The sequence below is a fragment of the Protopterus annectens genome, chromosome 15.part0, assembly GCF_019279795.1.
Source record: "Protopterus annectens isolate FY-2018-M chromosome 15.part0, PAN1.0, whole genome shotgun sequence".
Taxonomy (NCBI): Eukaryota; Metazoa; Chordata; order Ceratodontiformes; family Protopteridae; genus Protopterus; species Protopterus annectens.
The window spans coordinates 134682219-134705554 of record NC_056749.1 but is presented as its reverse complement, the minus strand read 5'-3'; the positions used below and the strand labels follow the sequence as shown (position 1 = coordinate 134705554).

Sequence of the window (23336 nt, the reverse complement as noted above, 5' to 3'; positions counted from 1 at the left end):
CCACACAGAAATCTGCATATATGTCAATCATTGGCCATTACCATTCCACTTCCCTGTCAATCATTACAGACACGCCCACTTCTGTGGAGAACTGGGTGCGAGTTACTTCACTAATACAAAGCCGAATGGAGTAATAAGGAAAACATTTTGTAATTTTTACTGAACATAAATGTATAACTGCTGATTTCTAAGAAGATTCTTATGTTAAATGTTGGACTTCTTTTGACAATTTTATATAAAAGTATTTTGTACTTTCTATTTATTGTGATGTTTCACTTTCAACATATATTTAAATCAGAAATGCACATGACACACAATGCCAAGCATTTGCTTGCACATTTGAGTATTAAACTGAGTTAGAGGTCAATGCTTTACCAGCACAGTTTGCAGAATATGCTGCTAAATGTCATCCGATGGAATGGAAGTCACCAATTTTGCATTTGCATTATTTCTGATGATGTACTTACACTTCACCAAACCTTTACTTAAGACAAACGACAACAGCAATGATTCCTTGTGATCATCTTTTGGCTTTAACAAGCACCTGCAGAAACAATCTCTATAACATGGGATTCCTAAAATAAGATGTTTGTGACTTTCCTCTGCTTACCACCACCCCTTTACAAGCAACTAGCTAATGGAAAGGATCAAAGTGCATATTTGTGGTTTGCTTGCTGGGTGACTCTGTTAATGACACAATCAGTAAGGTAGCTCTCCCACTAAAGAAATGGTCCTGCTTTCTGGCCCAAGAAAATTGCAGAGTTCTACAATAATGCCACAGGATTAATAAACATTAGTGTCACTAAATAATCTTCACTTCTGCTGACATCAGTTGAACATTTTCCAAGCATTTTAATTTACCTAGAATTGTCACTTCAAAGTGTCCATGATCAAGGAGAGATGAATGTTCCTCCATCTGTTTACTCCATGTATGCATTCCACACTGATGTTTGGCAGGGTGAAGGAGGAGCTGTTGCACTAGCAGTTCTCTGTGGTGGTAATCAAATTTCCTGGGAATGCTTTCTGGAAGAAGGCAGCCATAATGTAAATGCACTGACAACTGGCCCTTCACCTCAGACCAGATGTCACTTTCCCATACATTATCAGACGACACTTCAGGCTGTTGTACTGCATGCACACTGCACACATGTGATTCACCTATGCAAACAAAACCAAAATGTCTGTTGGTCATAGAAGATCACACATTGTAACACAATCATAAGCATAAAACAAATTATTGGAAAGTGCAACCCTTTCTTCATGGAACATGCTATATATTTCAAATGCAGTAAGTGGCCAAAATTCTGAAAAATACCACTGGAAAGTTTTAAAAGGACGGAACAAACTGGTTTGAAGAGATATTTACTAAGTCTCCAGAACAAAATTCAGATCCCAAAGAGTACTCAGATGCCTTCTTTGAGGTCTCAAATAAGACCCCCTTCTAACAACAGCTTCACTGCAGATGAATAGAATGTAGAAGTAAATGTATGCAGAGCTTTGATAAGTCAATTTAGATGCAAACATGTTACACAGAACTGACAGACTTCAACTCCAGGCTCGAACGTATAAAAGCAGTGGGCTCCTCCTTCACTAAGGGTACCACTGCAAGTCCCACAATGGAATGTGCAGACAAAGGCATGCTTGTGGGTGTCTTATTTATTTCATGTTGGTCCATGTTCTCATTGGTTCTTCAAGCCATAACACCCCAAAATTAAGGACGGATATGGATGAAAACATTTTGTATGTGAATAATACACACTTGTGCAATCACAATGAGAAGTATCAAAAGTATTCGAAGAAAGAAATGTATGTATAAAAATAATGGATTATGTTAAACAAAACAGAAATACTAAAGATAGTCTAAAACTCATTTAAAAAATAGGCATAGTATAGAACAACCTGATATCAAATAAAATAAAATTAGAAACTTACATAATATACTGATCATTGCAATTTAATGCAACTGCGATGTATGCAACAAGAAAATTTAGTCTGCACCTGTCAAATGTGTCAAAATATAGATGAGCTTCTTTAAAACAGTTACCACTACTTAAGCAGCTATTGTGGAACACTTACAATATAAACAAATTTAGTAAAAACACTGTATTACCTAAGTAAAAAAAGTTTAATAAATAAAATATTTAAAGAAGAAAACATTAAATATAATCTCTGGATTAGTAAAGATATTCCCCTGAGTGCAGAAGATGGTAAAGATAGCTTATTATGATGAATATTAATTGCTCAACAATAGACCAGTTGGCATAATGTTTAAGGTCTTCACCTCCCTTGCATTAGGTACAAGGTTTGAGCCTGACCTCTGGCCAATGCTTGTCTGGGGTTTGCATGTTCTTCCTCTGTTTCTGTGGGGTTCTTTCCACCTCCAAAAAACATGCAGAGTGTTTACATCTCAAACTCACCAATGACTGGAGCTGTGGGCAGCAGCACAGACTCTGCATGCCTACAGGGGGAAGGGTTTTACAGACCAACTGCTCTGGGCATCTACTGTGGTTTGCAGTATTCCCAAGACAGGAAAACATGGATCACTGACTATGTATAACAGCAGGGCTAGCCACTCGATGCTGAAAATATGGCTCTAGGTGATCTGGTCATGTTGACTAATGTCGCCAAATGGGCATATGTATTTGCTGGTGATAAGTGGACAGAGGACCTGGCCTACTCCAACTTATGCTAGGGACTCATGCTAACAATGGGAGGGATGTGCTGGCCAGTCTGTGCTTGCCATAAAGCCCAGCAGCCCTGGATCAATAAGCTACTAGTCGGCCGGTGTCCAGTTGCCAAGCCTAGGTTACCTGGGATAACTCTGTTGAGCTAAAGCTGGACGTAAAATCAATCTGCCAAACTAAGAATTGCTACACTCAATGTAGATTCACTGACAGGACACAGCGTGAAAGTAGATGACATGATGGTATGGTGGTGGCCGGACATCCTATGTATCCAAGAGAGAGAAGATGGAAGGGCAGAGCAGCAAAGCCACATGGCTTGGGATCCAGAGTCGAGTACTCAGGAAGAGGATAGGCTAGAAATGGTGTGGGAATTGTGGTGAGAGAGAGGATTCAGAAGGCAGGGAGGGATATCATCAGAATTAGTAACATACTCAAGACAGTCAGACTCCAGCCTAATGATACGTCAGTATTCATAATCTCAGCCTATGCCCCAGAGCAGGGTTGCGTTAGTAAGAAAACTAGTTTATTCATGCAGCAGTTGCAGGACCTACTAGATAAAGCAGGCCAACATGAATTGGTGTTGATAATGGGTGACCTGAATGCACATGTCAGGACAGACAGAACAGGATACGAGGACTGCCTGGGTCCATAAGGGTGGGGCAACAGGAATAAAGGAGGAGTGGCCATTGTAGACTTCTGTCTGGCAGCCAACACCTGGCACAAAAAGAGAGATGGTCACAAAATCACATACAAGAGTGGCCACCATGCAACTCAGGTAGATTTCCTGCTAGTAGGGAAAAAACACTGTGTAGAATCAGTGACTGTATAGCCCCTATTCTCAGTGGAACAGTCAGCTCACAGCATAAACCACTGGCTGCCACAATCAGCTGCAAGCAATGGTCAGTGACCAAGCTCAAAAATTAATCAGGGCTCTAGCACCCCAAGAAGCGGAGGAAATAGGAAGGGTTGAAGAAGAATGGCAACGGCTAAAAACAGCATGTGTGAGGACTACAAAACAGATATGTGGCCAAGTCAGGTATGGAAATGAAGTACATAAGAAAAGCTAGTGGTAGACTGCAGAAGTCCAGGAATTCATCAAAAGAAAGGAGGTTTTTAGGAAAAAATGGGACACAGAAAAGACGGACCGGGCTAGGAAGGAATACTGGTTGGCTAAAAAAGGCGTTACAATAGCAAAGAACAGGGCATCAGAGGCACTCTACCTGCTTCTGGAAAGTAACCCAGTAGGTGGCACAAAGAAAGTATAGCAGGTTGCTAGACAAAGAAGATAGTGAGACATGACACAGTGGAGTCAGTGGTGAGGATTGAGGCTCCTTAATTACTGACCCAGGTTAGATGGAAGATGCCACATTATTGTTGGCAGTCTGGTGGGATAGTGTCAGTCCAGTGAGATATTAGCCAGATGTCACACCTTGTATGCCAGATGCAGGTCATAGTTTGTAGGATATGCAGTATTGTGACAGGGATTTGAATCAGTCCATGTTGGACATGTTGATTAGGCCTTATATCTTTTTGGTAAGGTACCTCTGTAGGTGTTGCTCCATGTGTCTAGACAGACACATGCCAAAGAGAATGTTATATTCGACGACTGGCGTAATGAGGGCTGAGTAGAGAGGGATGACAACATCCCTAGATCTAGACAGAATCCATTTGTTTCTAAGCTTTGCAATATAGAGTGGCCACATGTTGGTCAAAAGTTAGGTCACTGTTCACATAAGTTCCCAAATCCTGAACAACTATGTCACCTTTCTGGGGCATATTGTTGATGTGACAGTTCCCTGGGATAGATGACTTCCCAAAGGATGCAATAATGCATTTTTTTGGCATTCAGTTTCAGTCCATGATTTTGGCACCAATTACTTACTTGGGACAAACCTTCCTGCAGGACAGCTAAGTCATTTGGGGATTCAATGACTGCTCCTAGTTGGCAGTCAACTGCAAACTTAATCAGCTACAGCCCTTTGGTATTGGCTTTTACCTTGGAAAAGTGGATACCAAACAAGAGAGGTCCCAGCACAGAACCCTGGGTGACTCCACTGGTGACTTGTATTTTTGTGGGTAACTTCCCCTATTTTGATTTCCTGTGTCCTATCTGTGAGCCACTTGGCAATCCACTGGGTGACACAGGGGTTTATTCCCAGTTTATTTAACTTTCTATTATGCCTGAGGGGGGGAATTGTGTTAAAAGCTTTGGCCAGGTCATGGTATGCAGCACATACTACTTTGCCTTCATCCATTGCTTTAAAATAAGTGGAAACAAATCAGGATTTGAAAAAATAGTATTTGTGACAGGGTAATTAAAATAGAAGAAAGACAAGAAAAACTACTTAAATAAGTAATGATGAATGCAGACTATAACTTTTTAATGAAAATTATGCAAATAAGATCAGGAACTGTGACAAAGAATAAGTGGAGGAATGGAATACAGTGAATTAGATGAAAGAAAATGAGTGAAATATTAATGTTTGTCGAAGTAATATACTGTACAAAAGAGGAAGGAAATGAAACAAGGGTGGTTGGTATGGATGTGGCAAAGGCACATGACAATTTGCATAAATGACATTTACAGGGAATTTTGTAAAGTTATGGTACAGTTAAAGAAATGTTAAGATTACATAAAGAGAGTTATGATAAAAATATTAACAGAGTAATTGTAAACTGGAAGGTAAGCAGACAGGCAGTCATACAAAAGGCTGATCAACAAGGTTGTCCACAAGAGTGATTTACTTTTTGCTATAAGCATGAATGTTATTTAGATGAGATACTGGGAATACCGTTTGGGAGTTATGAAAAAAATTAAGTTAAAACGGCTTGAGATGCTGGAAGATGTATTAAAAAAGGCCATTAATTTATGGAAGTCATTTATGTTTTAAAAAAAAAGTGAGTTTTATAAACAGATAAGTTTTAAGAAAGTTAGGATATTTGGTTTTAGTCATGTTATACTATTTGGGGTTCAGGTTTGAATTCAATAAAAAGGGTGGTAATATATAATAAGGTAGAGGATGTGGGATTAGGACTAAGGAATGTTTTCAGCATACTATATGAAGATATGTATGAGAATATTATAAGAAAACAAATTTATGCCCATCCTTGGGGAAATTTAAATAGGGAAATGAAAAAGATATTAAAGGGAAAAAAAAGATTTAAATATTTTAATGAAGGACAGGATTCGTTTTAAAAAAATGGCAATTAAAGAAGAAACAAAGTATAAAGTTAGTGAATGCAGAACATGCTTAGCATGTGAAGGGTTGGTCTTTACGGAATATGTTTCCTTACAATGCAGGAGAATAAGGAAATTAGGGGAAAATTAGCAAAATATGAAGGACAGGACTTTGTTAAAATTCTTAAGATAGAAAATATTTGTTATGAATGGTTTGAGAAGGAAAACAGATTAGTCCATAAGAGAGATAAAGTAGTGATGGCATGTATATATCAAATGTCAAGCAAGATTAAAAGAATTATTAATCATTAGAGTGGAATGATACAGAAATCACTGGTAAAATAAACATGGTTTTAAGTTATAAATGATTAAAAGATGGTAAATTTTAAAATGATGGTTTTATTAAGTGTTGTCATGCATATCTTTAGCTATTTATTTACTTATCAATAATGTAAAAGTTCTTTTTATACACTGCTTTGTGTTAAAAAGGAAAAGAGAAAATAATTCAGTTGAAAGGATTTCGTGTGATATGGATGGGTTAATAAAGAACAGCAATTCTTTAAGATAGGTGTTGTGGGATCTTTTACATCCACCTGACTTACCACCAAATCAAGCAGGTTAGACCTCAGTTTAACATCTCATCCAAAGGATAACATACCCAGGCATGCAGCATCCTCCTTATGCTGGGCTACATTGTCAGCAATCCATCTATCTAGTGTGGGAAAAGAACTCACAATCTTTTGCACCAAAGGCAAGTCTGCTATCTGTTGTGCCACTGCTAGTGACCCTTTGGTTTAGATGAAAAGGATAAGCTGTTATCCTTACAATCAGTAAAACATCTGGGCACCATGACTTTAGAAGCCCTTTTACTGGTGTAACGCTGGAAAAGGATATGAAAAGCTGGCTTGATTTCCTAACTTCTTTCGTTCTGTGTAAATAAAAACACAATTGTCAGTGCAGATCTAGAAAGCACAAACACCTGCAAATGAATTGATTGGTTTAATAACTTAAGGTTCACCTAACCTCAGTTAAAATAGCTGGATTAGTTCGTAATGATATCACGCCCTTATGAAAAATTAGAGAAGGAAACTTACAAGACAAAACCTGAAGTTCTCACATTCATTTATCAAATGTCACTGTAATCAAGTAGGGAGTTTTCAAAGATAAAAACTTAAGGTCTACACTAGCAGCAGGCTCAAATGGAGCCCTGGTTGAAGCCAGTAAGACAAAAGGTAGATGCCAAAGAAGAAATGAATCTCTCAATGGGGTGCCCAGGAAGAAGAAAGATCCCTTTCTAAATGGCTTTAGAGTCTCAGAGAAGCTATGGGGGAATGATCCTGAACAACCTGAAAACTGGAGATGGCCACCAGCTGAACCTTGCCAGTAGAGAAGCTTGCTCCAGATTGAGAAAGACCATCTAAAAAGTCCACAATTGCATCCACAGGCACTGAAAAGGAATCCAGATCTTTGGAAACAGCCCACATATAAAATATCCTCCGCTTGAAGCTATACATTTTCCTGGTGGAAGACTTTTGAGATGAGGAAATGATATGAAACACTCTGGCAGACAGTTTGGGATTATTGGCCATCATTGGAAGTGAAGGACCCAGTTGGTCAATTTGAGGGATTTGAGACTGCTACGCTCTCATAGTCTTTCAACATGGGGGTAAAATCAGGTTTTGTCTCATTTGTTGATATCCCTGACTACAGTCATATTGTCAGTCTGGACTGAAATTACAGCTTTGAGGAGATGGTCCTGAAAAGCCTGCAATGTCAGGGGGGGATTATTCTCATCTCCAAAACACTGATGTGCAAGCTGGCCTCTAGATGTGATCAGATACCCAGGAAGCGTCCCACCTCCCACCCGAGGAAGAAAGCATTCATGGTCACTTTGGCTGAGAGGGGGGACAAAGGGGTAATCTGACATGAATGTCATCCACCAAGAGATGTGGTAGCAACAAACCTCCATCAATCTTATGGGAAACCACATAGGATGAGTTGTCTAAGATCACTGGACTAAGGGAGTCCAATGGAGAACCCTCATATAGACTCTGGCCAGATGAACTAACAAGATGACAGTCACCATTAATCCCAGGAGTTGAAGGATGAGAGAAATGGATGGCCTCTGAGAAAAAAAATACCTGACTGTCCTGAAGATGTAGTGAGGACAGTCTTGAGAGTGGAAGTCTGGCAATCTGACTGGTCACAAACAGATGGCAACCTATGAATTTCAAAGCTTGTACCAGCTGTAGCTTGGACTTTTCAAACTTCACCATAATCCATAGAGCTTGGCACAGAAGGAGCATGAAGTCTTTTGCATGAAGCAGCAATGAGTGATGTCACCATAAGGCACCAATCATCCTGGTAAGGGAAGACCCAGAACCACTGGAACCTGTGTCAGGCTCTACTAGCGCCATACATTTGTTGAACACCTGGTGGACTGTAGTAACACCAAAGAGCAGTGCTTAAAACTGATAATGATTACATCCTAGCTAGAAAAACAAAACCTCCTGGAACACCTGGCTATCTTTATATGATAATAAGCATCCTTGAGATCCATGAAGCACATCTAGTCATCCTTCCTCATAAGGGGTAGAATGGACTGCACTGCTATCCAGTATGTGCTCTGTTTGATGAACAAATTTAGTTTGCTTAGGTCCAATATGAGCCTAAGGTTCTTGTTCTTCTTGGGTACCACAAAAAATCTTGAACAGACCCCAGTTCCTTTCTGGATTTCTGGAACCTCCTGGAATACTCATTTTACTAGCAGTTTTTCTATTTCCCCCTGCTGCTTCTCTTTGCTGGTCGGGTGGAATGTCTAGAAGGGATATTTGTTGAACATTTAGGTGAAACAGAAAGAGGATTGTGTAACTATTAGTAACAACTCTCAACATCCAGGAATCTGTGGTGATGGCCTCCCAAGTAACAGGGAGGATTGCCAAGTGCATTCCTGACTGCTTTCAAAGGTATAGCAGCCAGGCAAACCTGAAATGAAAAGGCTTTTCAGAGAAAGGTCCCTTGAAACCCTGATTTTGCAGACTGCTTCAGTCTCTAGGGCAGCATCTGTTGAAGCTCCCCCTCTGTCACAAGGGGAACACTATTACCAGCAGTGTCCTGGACAAAATGATGGGTCTTCCGAAAAAACAGCCTCTTGTCTCCCCTCTGACTGAGGAAAAAGGCCTGTTGATGAGTGGAAATGTGAACTCTTACTGCTGACAATGTTTTACCCTCTTGTTCACTACTGGACAGAGTATCTAACTTCAGGTCAAAAGAGAGTGGAACTATTGAATGCAACATTCACAAAGGACACATTAAAGCTCTACTTACAGTTATAAAGGTGCATCGAGGCAGGGCAGCGAACTGCTGTGCAGGTGCCTGCTGCCCTGGCTGTGCTGAATAGCTGGGGCATAGAACTGTTTGAAATCAACAGTATGGCACCCAACTGAGTCTGAGTCTCCATGGATTTCTGTGTTTTGACTATTGTTTGGGTTGCTACAGACTTGGTAACCTCATAGGTTCATAGCAAGCACTAGGCTAGCTGCCCTTGCGGGCCATTGTAAGCTCAGTATGTTTCTCTTGGTGAGAATCAAACTCTGTAACTCTTATCTTTGAAGCAAACACTTAAACCATTATGCCAATCCCCAACCCCAACCCCCACTCCCCAATCTTCATTAGTCAAGTTTCTCTGCAGTCTGGTTAAATAAGCCAAATAGTTCATCACACAAAAGGCAAAAATGGCTGAGGCATATGTGTGTTTCAATGGTACTGACCACAGGCCCCTTGCTGCCTTACGAATATTAACTCTATTGGCTGCTAATAAATCAACTATTAGAAAATAAAAATCAAAATCCAAAGCAAGAGCAAATTTTGATGAGTACCAAGCAGTAGAACTTTGCATTTTTGAGGATGTTTACAAATAGCAGAAAGCAAAGGCAATTAATTTTGTACTAAGGTGTTTAGTTCCTTTGAGCAATAACCATCTTTGTTGAGAACCATGCTGTTTGCATACAATATGCAATTTAATTTGGGTAGGTCCTAGGAAAGCTCATTTATGAAGAGTGAGAAAAGCAAAGAACCCACTATACACTGAGGCACACCTATAATTGCAAGTGGTTGAATTGGTGTGCTTATTACAAAAAAGAGAAACATATATCCTGCTAATTAGGTAGTCTGAGAATTAGCTACAGAACAGATGAGTGGCAAGTGTGTTTCCATTTGTGAGACTGACCCATCTCAAATGTTTTTTATGGGACCCAACAAAAGGGCTTATTATGTGTCCTTGCTAGAGAATATTTGACTTGTTAGAAGGTACATAGTTGTTGAAGTACTGCACTTAGGTCTGAAGCAGTGCTGTTTATTACACAGTTTATCACACTTCTGTAGATATTTTAGGATTTGAATATAGACAAGGTAAGACATTTGGCTAGGACAACATTCGCTGACAGACTTTGGAGCTAACAGATTTGGAAGGGCCTATTACTTCAGGCTAGAATGTTTATGGGAGACATTTTGTGGTCAGTGACAAATTTAAAAGCACACTAGTAATCAACACAATCATTTGTTGACTATAATAAATATCACAGGATGATGTGTGTGTGTGGTGTGAAAGAACAAATGTGGTAGGGCTAGCCATATGAGGGTGTAAACTTTGGTTACAGATAATTATTGCTCTTGAAGTGACACCCTGACCCCCATGTTTAAAAATGGAAAAAAAAAAGGGGTTGTGGATGGATGGATGGATGGCTGTATTAATATGGAAATTTGGATGGTGCAGAGTAAGCACAACATTCTTTAGCTTCTTTATTTGTGACTGCTCAAAAGAACAAATGAGGGTGTAACAGGATTTTATGCAAGGGATTGTTTTGGGGGGGTATAATATCTGTGAATGGCATGAAGGTTATATTACCCTAAGCAGCATTTCTGAACTACCTCTACTAGCATTTTATAAATTTGAATTAATCAGATTAGCTTTTTTATTGTTCAGAAATACTATATAATATGCTAGGCTCCTTACCGTTTATCAGAATCTCTTAGACTAACTTCTTGGGTTTTCCTACAAAAGCTGACTTTTTGCCAAATTTGCTTTAATTCTTGTAAGTTTTAGGTTTTTGAAGGTGGCACATTTCTCCCTACTAGTGGGGTCATTTCTTCAGCCTTCCATGCTTACATTCTTATTTTTAATTTGTTGGAATAAATTAGAATTTAGCCAAGGAGTCCTCTTGCCTTTTAGCATTCTTAGTTTTAGTAGGCTTTGTTTCTTTTGAATAGTGGATAATATATTATAAAGGACTGTAAGGGCAGTAGATGGATTTGCTGCATTGTAAGCTGGTGACCAGTTGGCAGTACAACTTCTGAGGATTACATTATTTTGTTGTGGTTAAGACCACTGGAAGCAGCTTCTTAGTTTTCAGTGTCCAAAAAGAAAGTAGAGGGCTGAGATAACTAATTACATTACACAATACGTATAGGGATATATATTTCTTATTGGCTACCATTAAATGTACTGATGGAATAGAACATTTAAAGTTCATTGATAGATCACTCAGAACATCAAGCTGACTTTTATGCTGGTATTTTTGGCGCTTGGGAATTTGCCCTTTCCCAAATATGGTGTAATTAGTGTAATAGTATGACTGCATTTTTACTTTTAAGATGGGTGGTAGTGAGTGAATGTCTTTGCAGTAGGGAGGCAGTTACTGTACTGGTTTTCTTGGTTACGTGTACACAAGTGTTACAGTTTGTCCACCATACTGATATGATACAGTTACTTGTGTAATTGGTATAGCATCTTGATGTGGTGCATTTATGTAGGTGTTATAACCATTACTAAGTGGGGTTATATCACAGGAAATTTTCTGTAGTAGCAACAGTAAAAAACTTGTATCTGCATCGTTTGCAGTTTGCTTAGGGTTAAAATGATTACTTTATGGTGAGTCCACAGCTCTATACTAATGGCATTACTGTAGTATTATTTCACGTAGTCTAAGCTAACTACTTACTTGGGTATTAATTCTGTACATACCTTTGACATTAAAATGCTGCTGGACAGTCAGGCAGCAAAGTGTGGCCTTAACAGAAAGGTACTACATCTGAAAACTGGGTGTGGTAAGGGTTGTATGAATGCATTGGTAGGTAAAGGGCTGCAGATGGGGTTGTAGAATATCAAAATGGGCCACCAATGAAGACTATGAAAAACAAAATAAATGTAATTCATCAATGTATGTATTATAAAATGAATGAAGGAATGACTGAAGAAGTTGAAGCTACATTACATAATACATTAATGTTTCTACTAAGTGCATGCCAAGAAAAACTAATTCATCCATGTCAGCCCAATGATGCAGACAGGAAGGCATCTGTCTGCAGCAATGATGACCCAAATGGAAGCACAGATGTGAAATGCCAGTAGGGCCAAATGAGGGGGCATGACAGCTCTAATAGCCAGCTCTCCAAATCCTGGTGGAAGAGTTTGGAAATGGCCAACTTCTGTGTTATCACTGGTGGAAACCAGGAGCCTCACACTCAGATTATAAGGGATGACATTAATGTCTTTGATATCATTGCACTTAGCCACAGCATACAGGTTCATAGGTAAGTACTAGGCTAACTGCCCTTGCAAACCATTTTAAGCCTAGACAATTTCCCCAGAGGAAAGACTCAAACCCTGCACCTTCTGCCGGTGAGGGAAACACCTTAACCATTATGCCAAGCCCTAACCATACATGGTATGGACAGTCTCTATGAGGATGATGGCTTCCCACTCCACTCACACGTCTCAAAGAATCACTTATTTTCTGAGGCTACAAGTGACTTACTGCCAAGTTTAACTTGCCGAGGAGTCAGAGGCCCACATGTGAATTGTCCCTCATTAGGTGTACTTGGATGGAAAAAAATTGGTGATGGTATGGAAAATGGGAGAACAGTCAGAGGGATCTGACGGGCCAGGTCAAAGCAAAAAAAATAAATAAATAAATAAAAAATTCTCAGTTGTATATTACTTGTCCTAGGGTCTAATATTTATGATCACAGCCTGCCTAAGAAACATATCTAACATACCTACATTATCCATCCATCCCTTACACACACAAACATTGTGTGTGTGTGTTTGTATATATATATATATATATATATATATATATATATATAGACACACACACACACACACACACACACACACACACACACACACACACACACACAGAACAATATATTCACTAGGTTATCACTCAGAAAGCACATATTGTTGGTAATCTGGCTGTTGCTGCATAGGGGTAAGGCTATGAGTTGAAGACTATCTAATTCCTGTGATACAGGGTACGATTCCATAGCCTTCATTTGCTACTGTGTGACCTAGAGCAAGTCATTTAACCAGGCAGTGCTTTGGGACAATTTGGAATATGGTCTGTGATCTTTAATGTTCTCCTGGACTGCATGCCTCTTAACTACATATGAACCACTCACCACCCTTTAACATATCTTCATTTGCTTTATCAAGAAAAAAAATGCAGATTTCAGGGCTGTATATCTAATGGTACCTTTTATTTAAATTAAATAACATCAATTTATAAGGTATATCTTCTGTACTAACACTACTTTGCACAAATAGAAATATTTTATAAATACCACATTTCTTATGGTGCATCTTTGCACAGAACAATCAGAGTCAATTTCCAGCAAGTTGGGCAAAATGAGAGCAGGAACACTTCAGTCCCCTCAGTCTACGCACAGCCTCTTCCTGCACAGGCTGTTCTCTGGCGACTGCAAATGATCATTCCTCAGTTTTAACACCAAAGAAAGCCCTGGCACTATTACTTAGACTATTTGGCTAGTGGTAACTTCTTAATATATCAACCATTCCTTAGATGACTGTATATGTTTTCTTGACTTCATGAAATCCAGGCATGACTATGCCCAGGCAGTAATCATCCTTCTCCTATACAAGGGTGGAGACAAAACTTTTAGCATACTGCTCTTTTTCTGTCATCATAAGAGCAATATTTGCTTGAGTATAACGAGCTAAATTCTGTTCATAGTAATTAAAAAGAAGTTATGTACTTACCATAACGTTCCATCTGTGTTGTCCGTTTTCATTCTTCCTCAATTTATGGGTTTGGATTTGATCCCTCGGATCTGACTCAGCCGTTAGAAAAACTCGAGGTAACCGGAAACGTTCGAGCTACTCCCTCACAACTTAGCTGGTGCAAAAACTCATGGCAACCAAAAACTCTTGAGCTGCTCCCTTATCCACAGTGCATCAACTCCCATTATCTCAGATCTTGTTTGCTAAGAAAGCATAAAGACACAATTTAGTCACAGACAGAGGAGACTATATCTAGAGCTATACATCAAGGAAGTGGCATACTCACAAAAACACCTACTCTTCCAGAAGTTTGTAAGGAAGGGGGAAGGTGGGAGGGAAGTTGAGGAAAAATGAAAATGGACAACACACATGGAATGTTATGGTAAGTACTTGACTTCTTTACCTGATGCTGTCACTTTTCACAATATCCTCAGTTTAAGGGACAGAGTCCCCAGCTAACCAATTCCCCCCGGGTGGACTCAAGGAGGATATTCCTGAGCACCACTGAGCCAAAAGATGCCCTGCCCCTGGAGAACACATTCAATTTGTAATGAGTAACAAACGTATGGGGAGTAGCCCAAGCTGCTGCTGCTGTACAAATGCCGTCCATGAAGGCTCTAGACTGAAAGACTGATGAAGTAGCCATGGCTCTAGTGGAGTGAGCTCTCTGACAAGGTAATGCTCAATCATTTGTATATCTAAGAAATACAAATCTGCAAGCCATTTGGCTAGGGTAATTCTGGTAGCAGGTTTTCCAAGTTTCATGTCTGAAAAAGAGGCAAATAACAGAGTAGGTAAAAACATAGCTGCCTGTGGACATTTAGTAAATGTAGTGTGTACTCAGCTTTGTTAGACATTTTGGGGAAGAATATGGGAAAATTAATAGGCTGGTTTATATTAGCCTTTGATACCACTTTAGATAGAAAAGAAGGATTAGTTTGTAAACTGACTGCCTTTGTGAAATATCAAGTAAGGTGATTTTGAAGACAATGCCTGTATCTTGGAAACTCTTATAGCAGAAGTAATGGCTACTAGAAAATTTGTTTTCCAGGAAAGGTACTGGAGGTCACATTTAGCTGCAGGTTCAAAGGGAGATTGAGTAAGTTGCTGCAGTACCAGGTTGAGGCCCCATGGGGGAGTAGGGTCTCTGAAGGGGGACCTGAGAAGAAGAGTAAAAATGTCTTGCATAGTCTATGGGAGGCAACGGAAATACCATCAAATCCTATGTGAAAATTCAATATTGCTGCTAATTGAACCTTAACCATGGAGAAGGTAGCTCCTACTTTAAAAATCAAGGCAAAAAATTCAGGGATACTATGCAAAGGGGCTGAAAAGGGATTGACATTATCTTGACGAGCTCGGTAAGCAAATCTTTTCCATTTACTACAGTAAAGTTTAAGTGTAGATGGTTTATGTGAAGATAAGAGTATTTAATGGACTGGAGAGAAAAGCTAGGTTGTCTAGCTATTAATGGAACTGGAGAAGCCAATCAGTCAGCCTGAGGTTTGATACGTCTGGATGAATCATGCCTGTTGGGTGAGATAGGAGGTCCGGACTTGGATCCAGAGTACACGGTGGATGGAGTAAGTGAGGCCAAAGAAAGGGGAACCAAATCTGTTGAGGCCAACAAGGTGCAATGAGGATAACTTTGCTCTTCAACATGGCAGCTTTCTGCAGGAATTCAGAAATTAGCGAGATTGGTGGATAAGCATAAAACAGGCTAGGGGCCAAACGTGAAGTAAAGCATCCCTCAGTGACTCCTCCTGTGGGGGGGATTAGTGCAAAGTAGCTGCTGCATTTGTTGTTTAGGGGAGAAGCAAAAAAACTGCAGCAAGGCTGGCCCAGTGGCGAAAGATTATCTCCGTCACACTCTTGTTGACAGACCATTCGTGAAGTAGAAGAATGCACCTGCTCAACTTGTCCACTGTCACAATGGACCTCCCAAAATGTGCATTGCTATAAGAAAGCAGTTGGATGGGATCACCCATTGCCACACACTGACAGCTTCTCGACATAGGGAGTAAGATTTTGTTCCTCCTCGTTTGTCGATGTACCAGACTACTGATGTGCTGTCCATTTGAACTGCAATCGTCCCTGAGGGGAGAGCTTCTTGAAATGCTCTCATCTCTAGAACACTGATATGCAAATTGGTCTCTACGGGAGACCAAGTGCCTTGGACTGTCATCCCCAGGTAATACCCCCTCCAACGCTAACTGGGAAGCATCCATGTTTGCTATGGCCTTGGGTTAAGGAGGAATGAAGAGTCAGCCTATTAAAACTTGATCTGATTGAATTCACCACCTGAGATCTCTCTTGCAAATTTGAGTGACGTGTATTAGGGTTGACATGGGCTGATTAAGTACTGACCACTGTGTGGCTAGTATTCACTGCAGAATGCTCATGTAGAACCTGGCTAACAGTACTAAGGTTACTGCTGTTGCCATTGATCCTAGAGCCTGAAGAACCAAACTGGCAGAAATTTTGGTAATGCAGATTATCTTCCTGACTTGTGTTCTTAAGGTCTGAACTCTTAGAGGAGGCAGTGATGCTTTCATTAATTCTGTGTTGAACAATGCCTCTATAAACACCAACTTTTTGAGTAGGTTCCAAATGACACTGTTTTGTAATTTATGGTTATTCTCAGATGAGAATAATTCTGGAGAACTTGATCTCTTGCCCCTATTACTTGATGTCCAGTAGGGGTGGTATTGAAACACCTGAAATCCTTGCAGTCTCAAGTGAGCTGCCACTAATGTCATGCATTTGGTGAACACCCTGGGGGCTGTGGTAAAGACCAAAGGGGAGAGCTCTGAACTGTTGATGACTGGCTCCCAGCCAGAAGTGTAAGTACATTCTGAACCACCTGTTCATCTTTATGTGATAGTACGCATCTTGAAGGTGTAACGAGTACATCCAATCATACTTTCCCAGAAATGGAAGTATGGACTAAATCATGACCATCTGAAACATGGTGCGTCAAACTGATTTGCTCAACGTGTTGAGATCCAAGATTGGTCTCTAGTCCCCTGTTTTCTTTGGTACTGAACAGAATTTTGAGTAAGTTCCGGATTCTATCTGGTGTGGCCGGACCTCTTGGATGACTCTCTTTTTCTAGCAGCTTTTGTATTTGAAATGTTGCTTGTTCCGTCTGAGTGGGTGGAACATTGGGGAATTTCCTTGACACAGGAGTTGAAAGGGAAAAAGGAATTATATAGCCTCTAGAAATGATGTTCTGCATCCAAATATCTGTTATTTCTAGCCAGGCTCTCTGGTGCAAGAACAAACATCTCCCAATTGCCTCCAGAGGGGGGACAATCGGGCCTCCTTTCAGGAATGCTAGAAGGTTCTATCGAAAAAGGAATCTCTAGAACTTTGGTTCTGTGGGCCACCTCTGCCATGAGGGTGGCATCTACCATTTGAATTCACCCCTCTGCCTCAGGGTGAAACTCCTCCACGTGTGTCCTGGAAAGAAACCTGGGGCTATTTGAACCACATTTTACTAGCACCTCGTTGATTCCTGGAGAAGGATCTTTGAGGTGCAAAAAAATGTATACCCATGGCAGACAGAGTCTTTCTGTCCTTTTCACACCTGAATAAAGTGTCCTTAACTCTGGGGCCAAACAAAGACATTCCATCAAAGGGAGCATTGATGAACGAAAACTTGAAGGGTTCCGCAAAAATCACATAAGTGCATCCAGGAGTGTCTCCTTATGGAAATGCCGGAACCCACTGCTCTTGATGTTCTTTTTGCTGCATTTGAGACTAACTTCATGGAGGAACTGGAAACTGCCTGCAGGGTAGCCAAATGAGAAGTGACAGATGCCTGCACCTCATTTGAAATGGCTCCTGAAAGACTAGCAGAGAGTTCCTTAATCAGGTCTCTGCATCCTGGTGAAATGTGCCAAATAATTCAGAGACCTTAATGCAAAGGTCGCCGAAGCATAGATATGCTTACCAAATCTGCCCATCATTCGAGACTCCTTGTTCAGTGGATGGACAGTCTAACTCTCTTCAGATAGTTCCTTCTTAGTGGCTGCTGCCATGACCATGGCACCCACAGGTACACCTTTTGTCTAAACTTGTCTATCTTCAGGGGAGTTCCTTCTTAGTGGCTGCTGCCATGACCATGGCACCCACAGGTACACCTTTTGTCTAAACTTGTCTATCTTCAGGGGCTATCAAAATTTTGTCTGGCCTCCAAGAGATTACCTCAATAGTGTCTGCGGTATTCCATGTCCGATGAAACACCAAATCTATAAGGTCATCAGTGGGCAGAGTTTCCCAGGAGGTAAACGGGCTGATACTAAATGCCTCCAGGAATACAGACTCCTCAGATGAAGGGTTGTTGGACTTCCAGATACCTCTGTTTCAGGATTTCAAGGATGTCTCCAAACTGGGCATCATCAGGAGGTGACTGCGGGGACCCTTCACCTTCCTCACAGTCTGCATCTTCTGTGACTGACTTTTTGGGGAGTCCAAGTGCTTCCTCTTGCACGTTCTACTCTTTGAGACCTCCTCAGTGGGAAGCTCTAGGGTTGTATCAGAAGAGGTGTGGACACCCTGCTGGGAGGCCTAGAGTTTCGGTACCAACTGCCCTGTGGAAAGGATACAAGAGACTCTAAGCAGAGAGAGGACAAGCATGCAGACTGAGGACACGAGAGGAAGGGAACAGTCTTTGTTGAGGAAGCTGACAAGGCTCTCCCCATGGCCTCAAAGGCACCCCCCCCCCCAAGAGGAAGACAACCCCAGATCTGTAAGGATAAGGCTTTGGACCAAAGTCCCCTCCCGCTCCAAGGAGAACTCCCCCAAAGTCGAGGTCAGAGCCGAACTAACCTGTGCCGATGCCTCGAGATGCAAAGATGGCTCCGAAACTTTGGAGTTGACTGAGACACCCTGGAGTGACAGGTTAACCCCGGCTCTGAGAGCCCTCTAGATCTGATGAAACTGAAGAACTCAGAGGGAGCTTCGGATCAGAGAACAAAGCAATTCTCTGCTCCAATTCTGACAGGCCTGAAAGGTTCAGATCCGAAAACCCCAAGATCAACAGGAGAGTTGGAGGAGGAACTTGCATAGGGTGTGTGTGGAAGGTCAGATCTCCTGACCCAGAGCGGTAGAAGTTGAGAGGGTACTTGACACTCTCTGCGCAGACAGAAACTTTCTCACTAATCTCTCCATGTCTTCTTTAGCAAAGTTTCTGGAACAGCGAGTGAAAACTAGTGATGGGGACTTCGGTCTCTTTAAAAAAGGTAAAGGAACCCAAGAAAGGACTGGGTCCACTGAATGAGAATATCTAGTTCTCGGAAGACAAGGAATATCAGGTGATTAATCTGATGTTTGTAGAGCTGGATCCAAAGCACTCTTATCTGACATAAGCTTGGTCATTTTAGGTTTTGGATCCGGCAGTGTAGTCGGATCTGAGTTATCTGTCTTCTTTAGTTTGGATCTGAGATAGAGGTCAAATCAAAGGACTTAATTTTCTTTCATTTAGGATCCAAGGGAGAAGATGGGTCCAAATAAGGTCTTTTCTTAGATTTTCCTGAAGATGTACTAGAGGAGGGGGAAGCTCCAGATAATGTCTAACTAAAAGAAGAGGGAAGCAACCCCTTAAGGATCAATTTATTTTTTTGTTCAACCAGTGCTCTATGGTTGAAAGCATGACATATCGCACAATTTTCCTGTAGATGGAGTGGACCCAAAAAGTACACACACAGTGTGTGGGTGTCAGAGAAAGGAATTTTGTGTCCATAATTCTCACATTTTTTAGTTCACAGATGGTTTACAAGAAGAATAAGAAACCAGGAAGCTGGAACCACATGTATGTACTTACTAAAATGCCAGATCTTTATTATACCTGGTCCATCCACTATGAATTACAGGAGGATCAATTCTGGCACATAATCACCCTACCAATCCTCAAGCTCCTTCCCTACTCCCATCATGCACATGTCCTCTGTTTTCTTAGACTGGGTTTGCTGCCTAATATCTAAAGAAGGTAAGTGGTTTCACTTTGCTTAGAACTTCCACGATCACTACACTCTCACTATTACAACTTGTTCCATAAATTCAGAGTGTATTCTGGACAAATTTGCTTTTTTTTTTTTTTTTTTTATTTTGACAGTTACTTTATTGATCAAGGTCAGCAACAACTTTCTAAAATCCTATGTCATTTTATTTTTCGTTTTCAGAAATCGCACTCTCCAATTTTATTACTCATTCTCTCTGCTTAGTGACAGCATCCTGTACCCCCCCCCCCGACTCTCTTTGCACTTCTACAATCTCAGCTGAAGTCCTAACCTTTTGCTGCAGAACTGCAAAACCTTAGCAGATTGCCTTGCCACCTAGTCGTTGCTGGTTAGCCACTTGCTATGTTCTTTTCCAGGAGCTCTGTTTTTAATAACACTTCTCTAACTTTAAAAGTAAATTCTCTTCATTCCTGGTTCACACCTGACTTACTTGTTCGCATGCTTGTGGTGACAGCACGCTCATGCTTTTGCCAATCATTATACATGACACAAATTTTAGTTTCAGAAAATATCATGAGATACAGCAAAGAAAGTTCACAACACATGGTCTTTTATGTTGTAAGTTATTACAATAACACCAGAGTGACCTTAGTGCCACAAGGACCATTTTTCATTGTTAAAGCAAATTCCCATACGTGCATAAGGATCTTTCTTTCTCTAGATACAGTTCCTTAGTTTTAACACTTAGACTTGCTTTTTGTTTTTACCCCTCAAATACTTTAAAATTCATGACACAGAAGATGTTTCAGACAGCACTCTACACTCTACAGCAGGCAAGCACTGTGAGAAGTTTCAACACAGTGCACACATAGGTTCATAGATTAGTACTAAGCTAACTGCCCTTGCGAGACATTTTAAGCCTAGCCAATTATCCCTTGTGAGACTCAAACCCTGTACCTTGTGTTTGTAAGGCAAACAACTTAACCATTAGGCCACCCTCCCAACCTACAGAATTCTTTCTTTTGCTTCACATCTCAAAATGTTGGGCCTAAGCTTATATTTCCCAAACAGTTCATCCACATTTAACAAAACTTTCCAAGCAGACTCTTCTTGGCAGCGTACCTGACTTTTCCTGACACATGATTTATTTTTCATGAACAGCAAAGGGTAAACACAAAGGTATCGAAATTACACTGGGTTTACATTTGTGCATCAGTACTTTCAACTGTTTTCAAAACATATGATCTAATCTTTAGTTTGTGAGCAATTAGTACTTCACCCTTTTTGTTAGGCTTTCTCAAATTATGCTGTTTATGCTTTAGCTGAGAACACACTGCAAAGTCACCATTTCAGATTCACAAACACAGAAGTGTCTTTTTTTTTCTTAGAAATCCAGTTTATAAAATTTGTGTTGATTTAAAATGTTTCAGCATATTTCTTTCTTTCATTTTGCATCTTTGTTTAATAATTCCTCAGTAATTTCATGAACATTAACCTTAGGCAGAAACATTCACCACTGTCTTAAGTGCCACTGTTTCCTGTGCAACTATTTTGTGCCTCTTGCAGTACAACTTTGTTAACACTGCTGAGCAGTCAGACATGCCCAGCAAGACTGCCCTTTTCTGTAGGTTTAGAAAACCGCAGTGCAGGCATAGCATTTTCAGGCGACATAAAAAAAAAATCGCATTTTCTAATACTAGAATACTCAGCAAAGAATAAATTTTATTTAAGAAAGAAAAAAATCTCTCACAGTGGACGATCGAAGTATTCCCTTCTGCAATAAATTGTTTCTGTGTGCTGCAATCCACCCATGTAATATTTTGTCCCTTTTTTGACAATCTTTGGAAAATTATTAGCTCAAGTAGCACATTTTCCTGTATTCGCCTCTTTTTAATAGATTTTCTTTTGCTTTATCAGAACAGTGTTATGCTGTAAAGTAAGAGTATACTGTACTTAAAATAAGTCCTTCTGGAACAATTCATAAAGGTATACTTTCTTAAAATAGAAGGACAAAGTGGAAAAAAAAATGTTTCTATTACTTAACCTCAAAATCCTTCCTCTAATATTTAAGACTGTCTGCTTTATAAAATTACTGAGTATTTCCAGCTGTGGATCTACTCATCGTCAATAGTAACAGATTTTTTGTGCTTCCAAATTTCAAATACCTAATCACACAACAGCAGCGTTATGTCTGGCCACACATGTTAAATTCTCCATTCCAAAGTATAATACTGGATCTCCAAATTTTCCATAACTGAATCCAGCTTCCCCTTAAGCTGCTCTTGTCCATCTCACTTTCCATCTAGGTACAGTTCCCAGCCTGCACTTCTGGAGTCCCATGATCCCTTACACTTAGTATTCTCAACAACCAGAGGATACAAGAATCGCTTTACTCAGAACTTAGTGGCTCAGACATATTTCCATCACAGCAGTTACCCTGGAAATGGTATGTTTTTGTTTTCTCTCTCTGTGCAGCAATTCTCTGACTCTAAACCCATAATAGAGTATGACTTCTCTCAGGATATTACATATGTAATAGTAATGTAGGTTCCTAACCCAGAGACTCCCCATACTCTGGAATAGACTGCCCATACATGTCAAGCAGAGCGCCTCCTTGGCCCTCTTCAAAAGGAACCTTGACAACTGGATGGGAGACAGGAAATTCACCTCGGGGATCACATCAGTCACCCTGCTAGACAGGGGTCCAGGGAAGTAAATATTGTGGGAAGAAATATCCAGGGAATTGTTATGGCTAGGCTTGTACAGGCCCTAGGGCCGATAGCCTAGTACCAACTTATGTGTGATTATAAAATTACTGCTGGATCTGCTTTAGATTTGGAAAACAAACACTTATGAGTTTGAGATATCCCATACAGCATATCAGACTTTCTGGGGGGCAGGAGGCTGTCCAATAGGCAAACTTAGAAGTAGTGAGAAAAAACATTCTCTAAAATGCAGGTGAAATAGGGGGAATAGTTGTGTTGCAGATTCTGGCATATTAAACTTTTACAAATCATAATACATCTTCTCTGTAATAGTTATTTCATTCTGTCCCCACTGAAAAATCTCTTTCAACTTAGAAAAGTCTCAGAAAAAGATGAATCTTGAAGAGAAGCCATGCTATCTGCAGAATCAAACTGGCCATATTGTGAAGTAATTCCTAAACAGCAACAATCCCACTGCAATGCCTGCTCTTCTGACTGAAAATCCAGATCATAAAGACAGGGAACTCTTTCCTTTTCTTGACAGAAGAATTCGTCAATGAGAAGGCACAAATAAGTTCCTTAGCAAATCCAAGCAAATCGTCCCTGCCAGGGGAAATAAAAAACAGGATAAGGCAACATTTTCGCACCAAATTCCCCATTAATGGGAAACTCCCTGAAAAATGATTGAGCCACAGAATGTTCCCTAGCCAAGCTGACTGAAGAACC

At 40.4% G+C, this 23336-nt stretch overlaps 1 protein-coding gene across 1 annotated transcript in view; it reads right to left on the bottom strand.

Annotated features, from left to right (window-relative positions):
* The window catches only part of RADX (RPA1 related single stranded DNA binding protein, X-linked), an 804920-nt gene that overhangs the window by 240971 nt on the left and 540613 nt on the right, over window positions 1-23336 (bottom strand). The window contains exon 12 of the mRNA XM_044057246.1: window positions 862-1158. Within this exon, the coding sequence (XP_043913181.1) occupies window positions 862-1158 (297 nt within the window). The remainder of the gene's footprint in view (window positions 1-861; window positions 1159-23336) is intronic.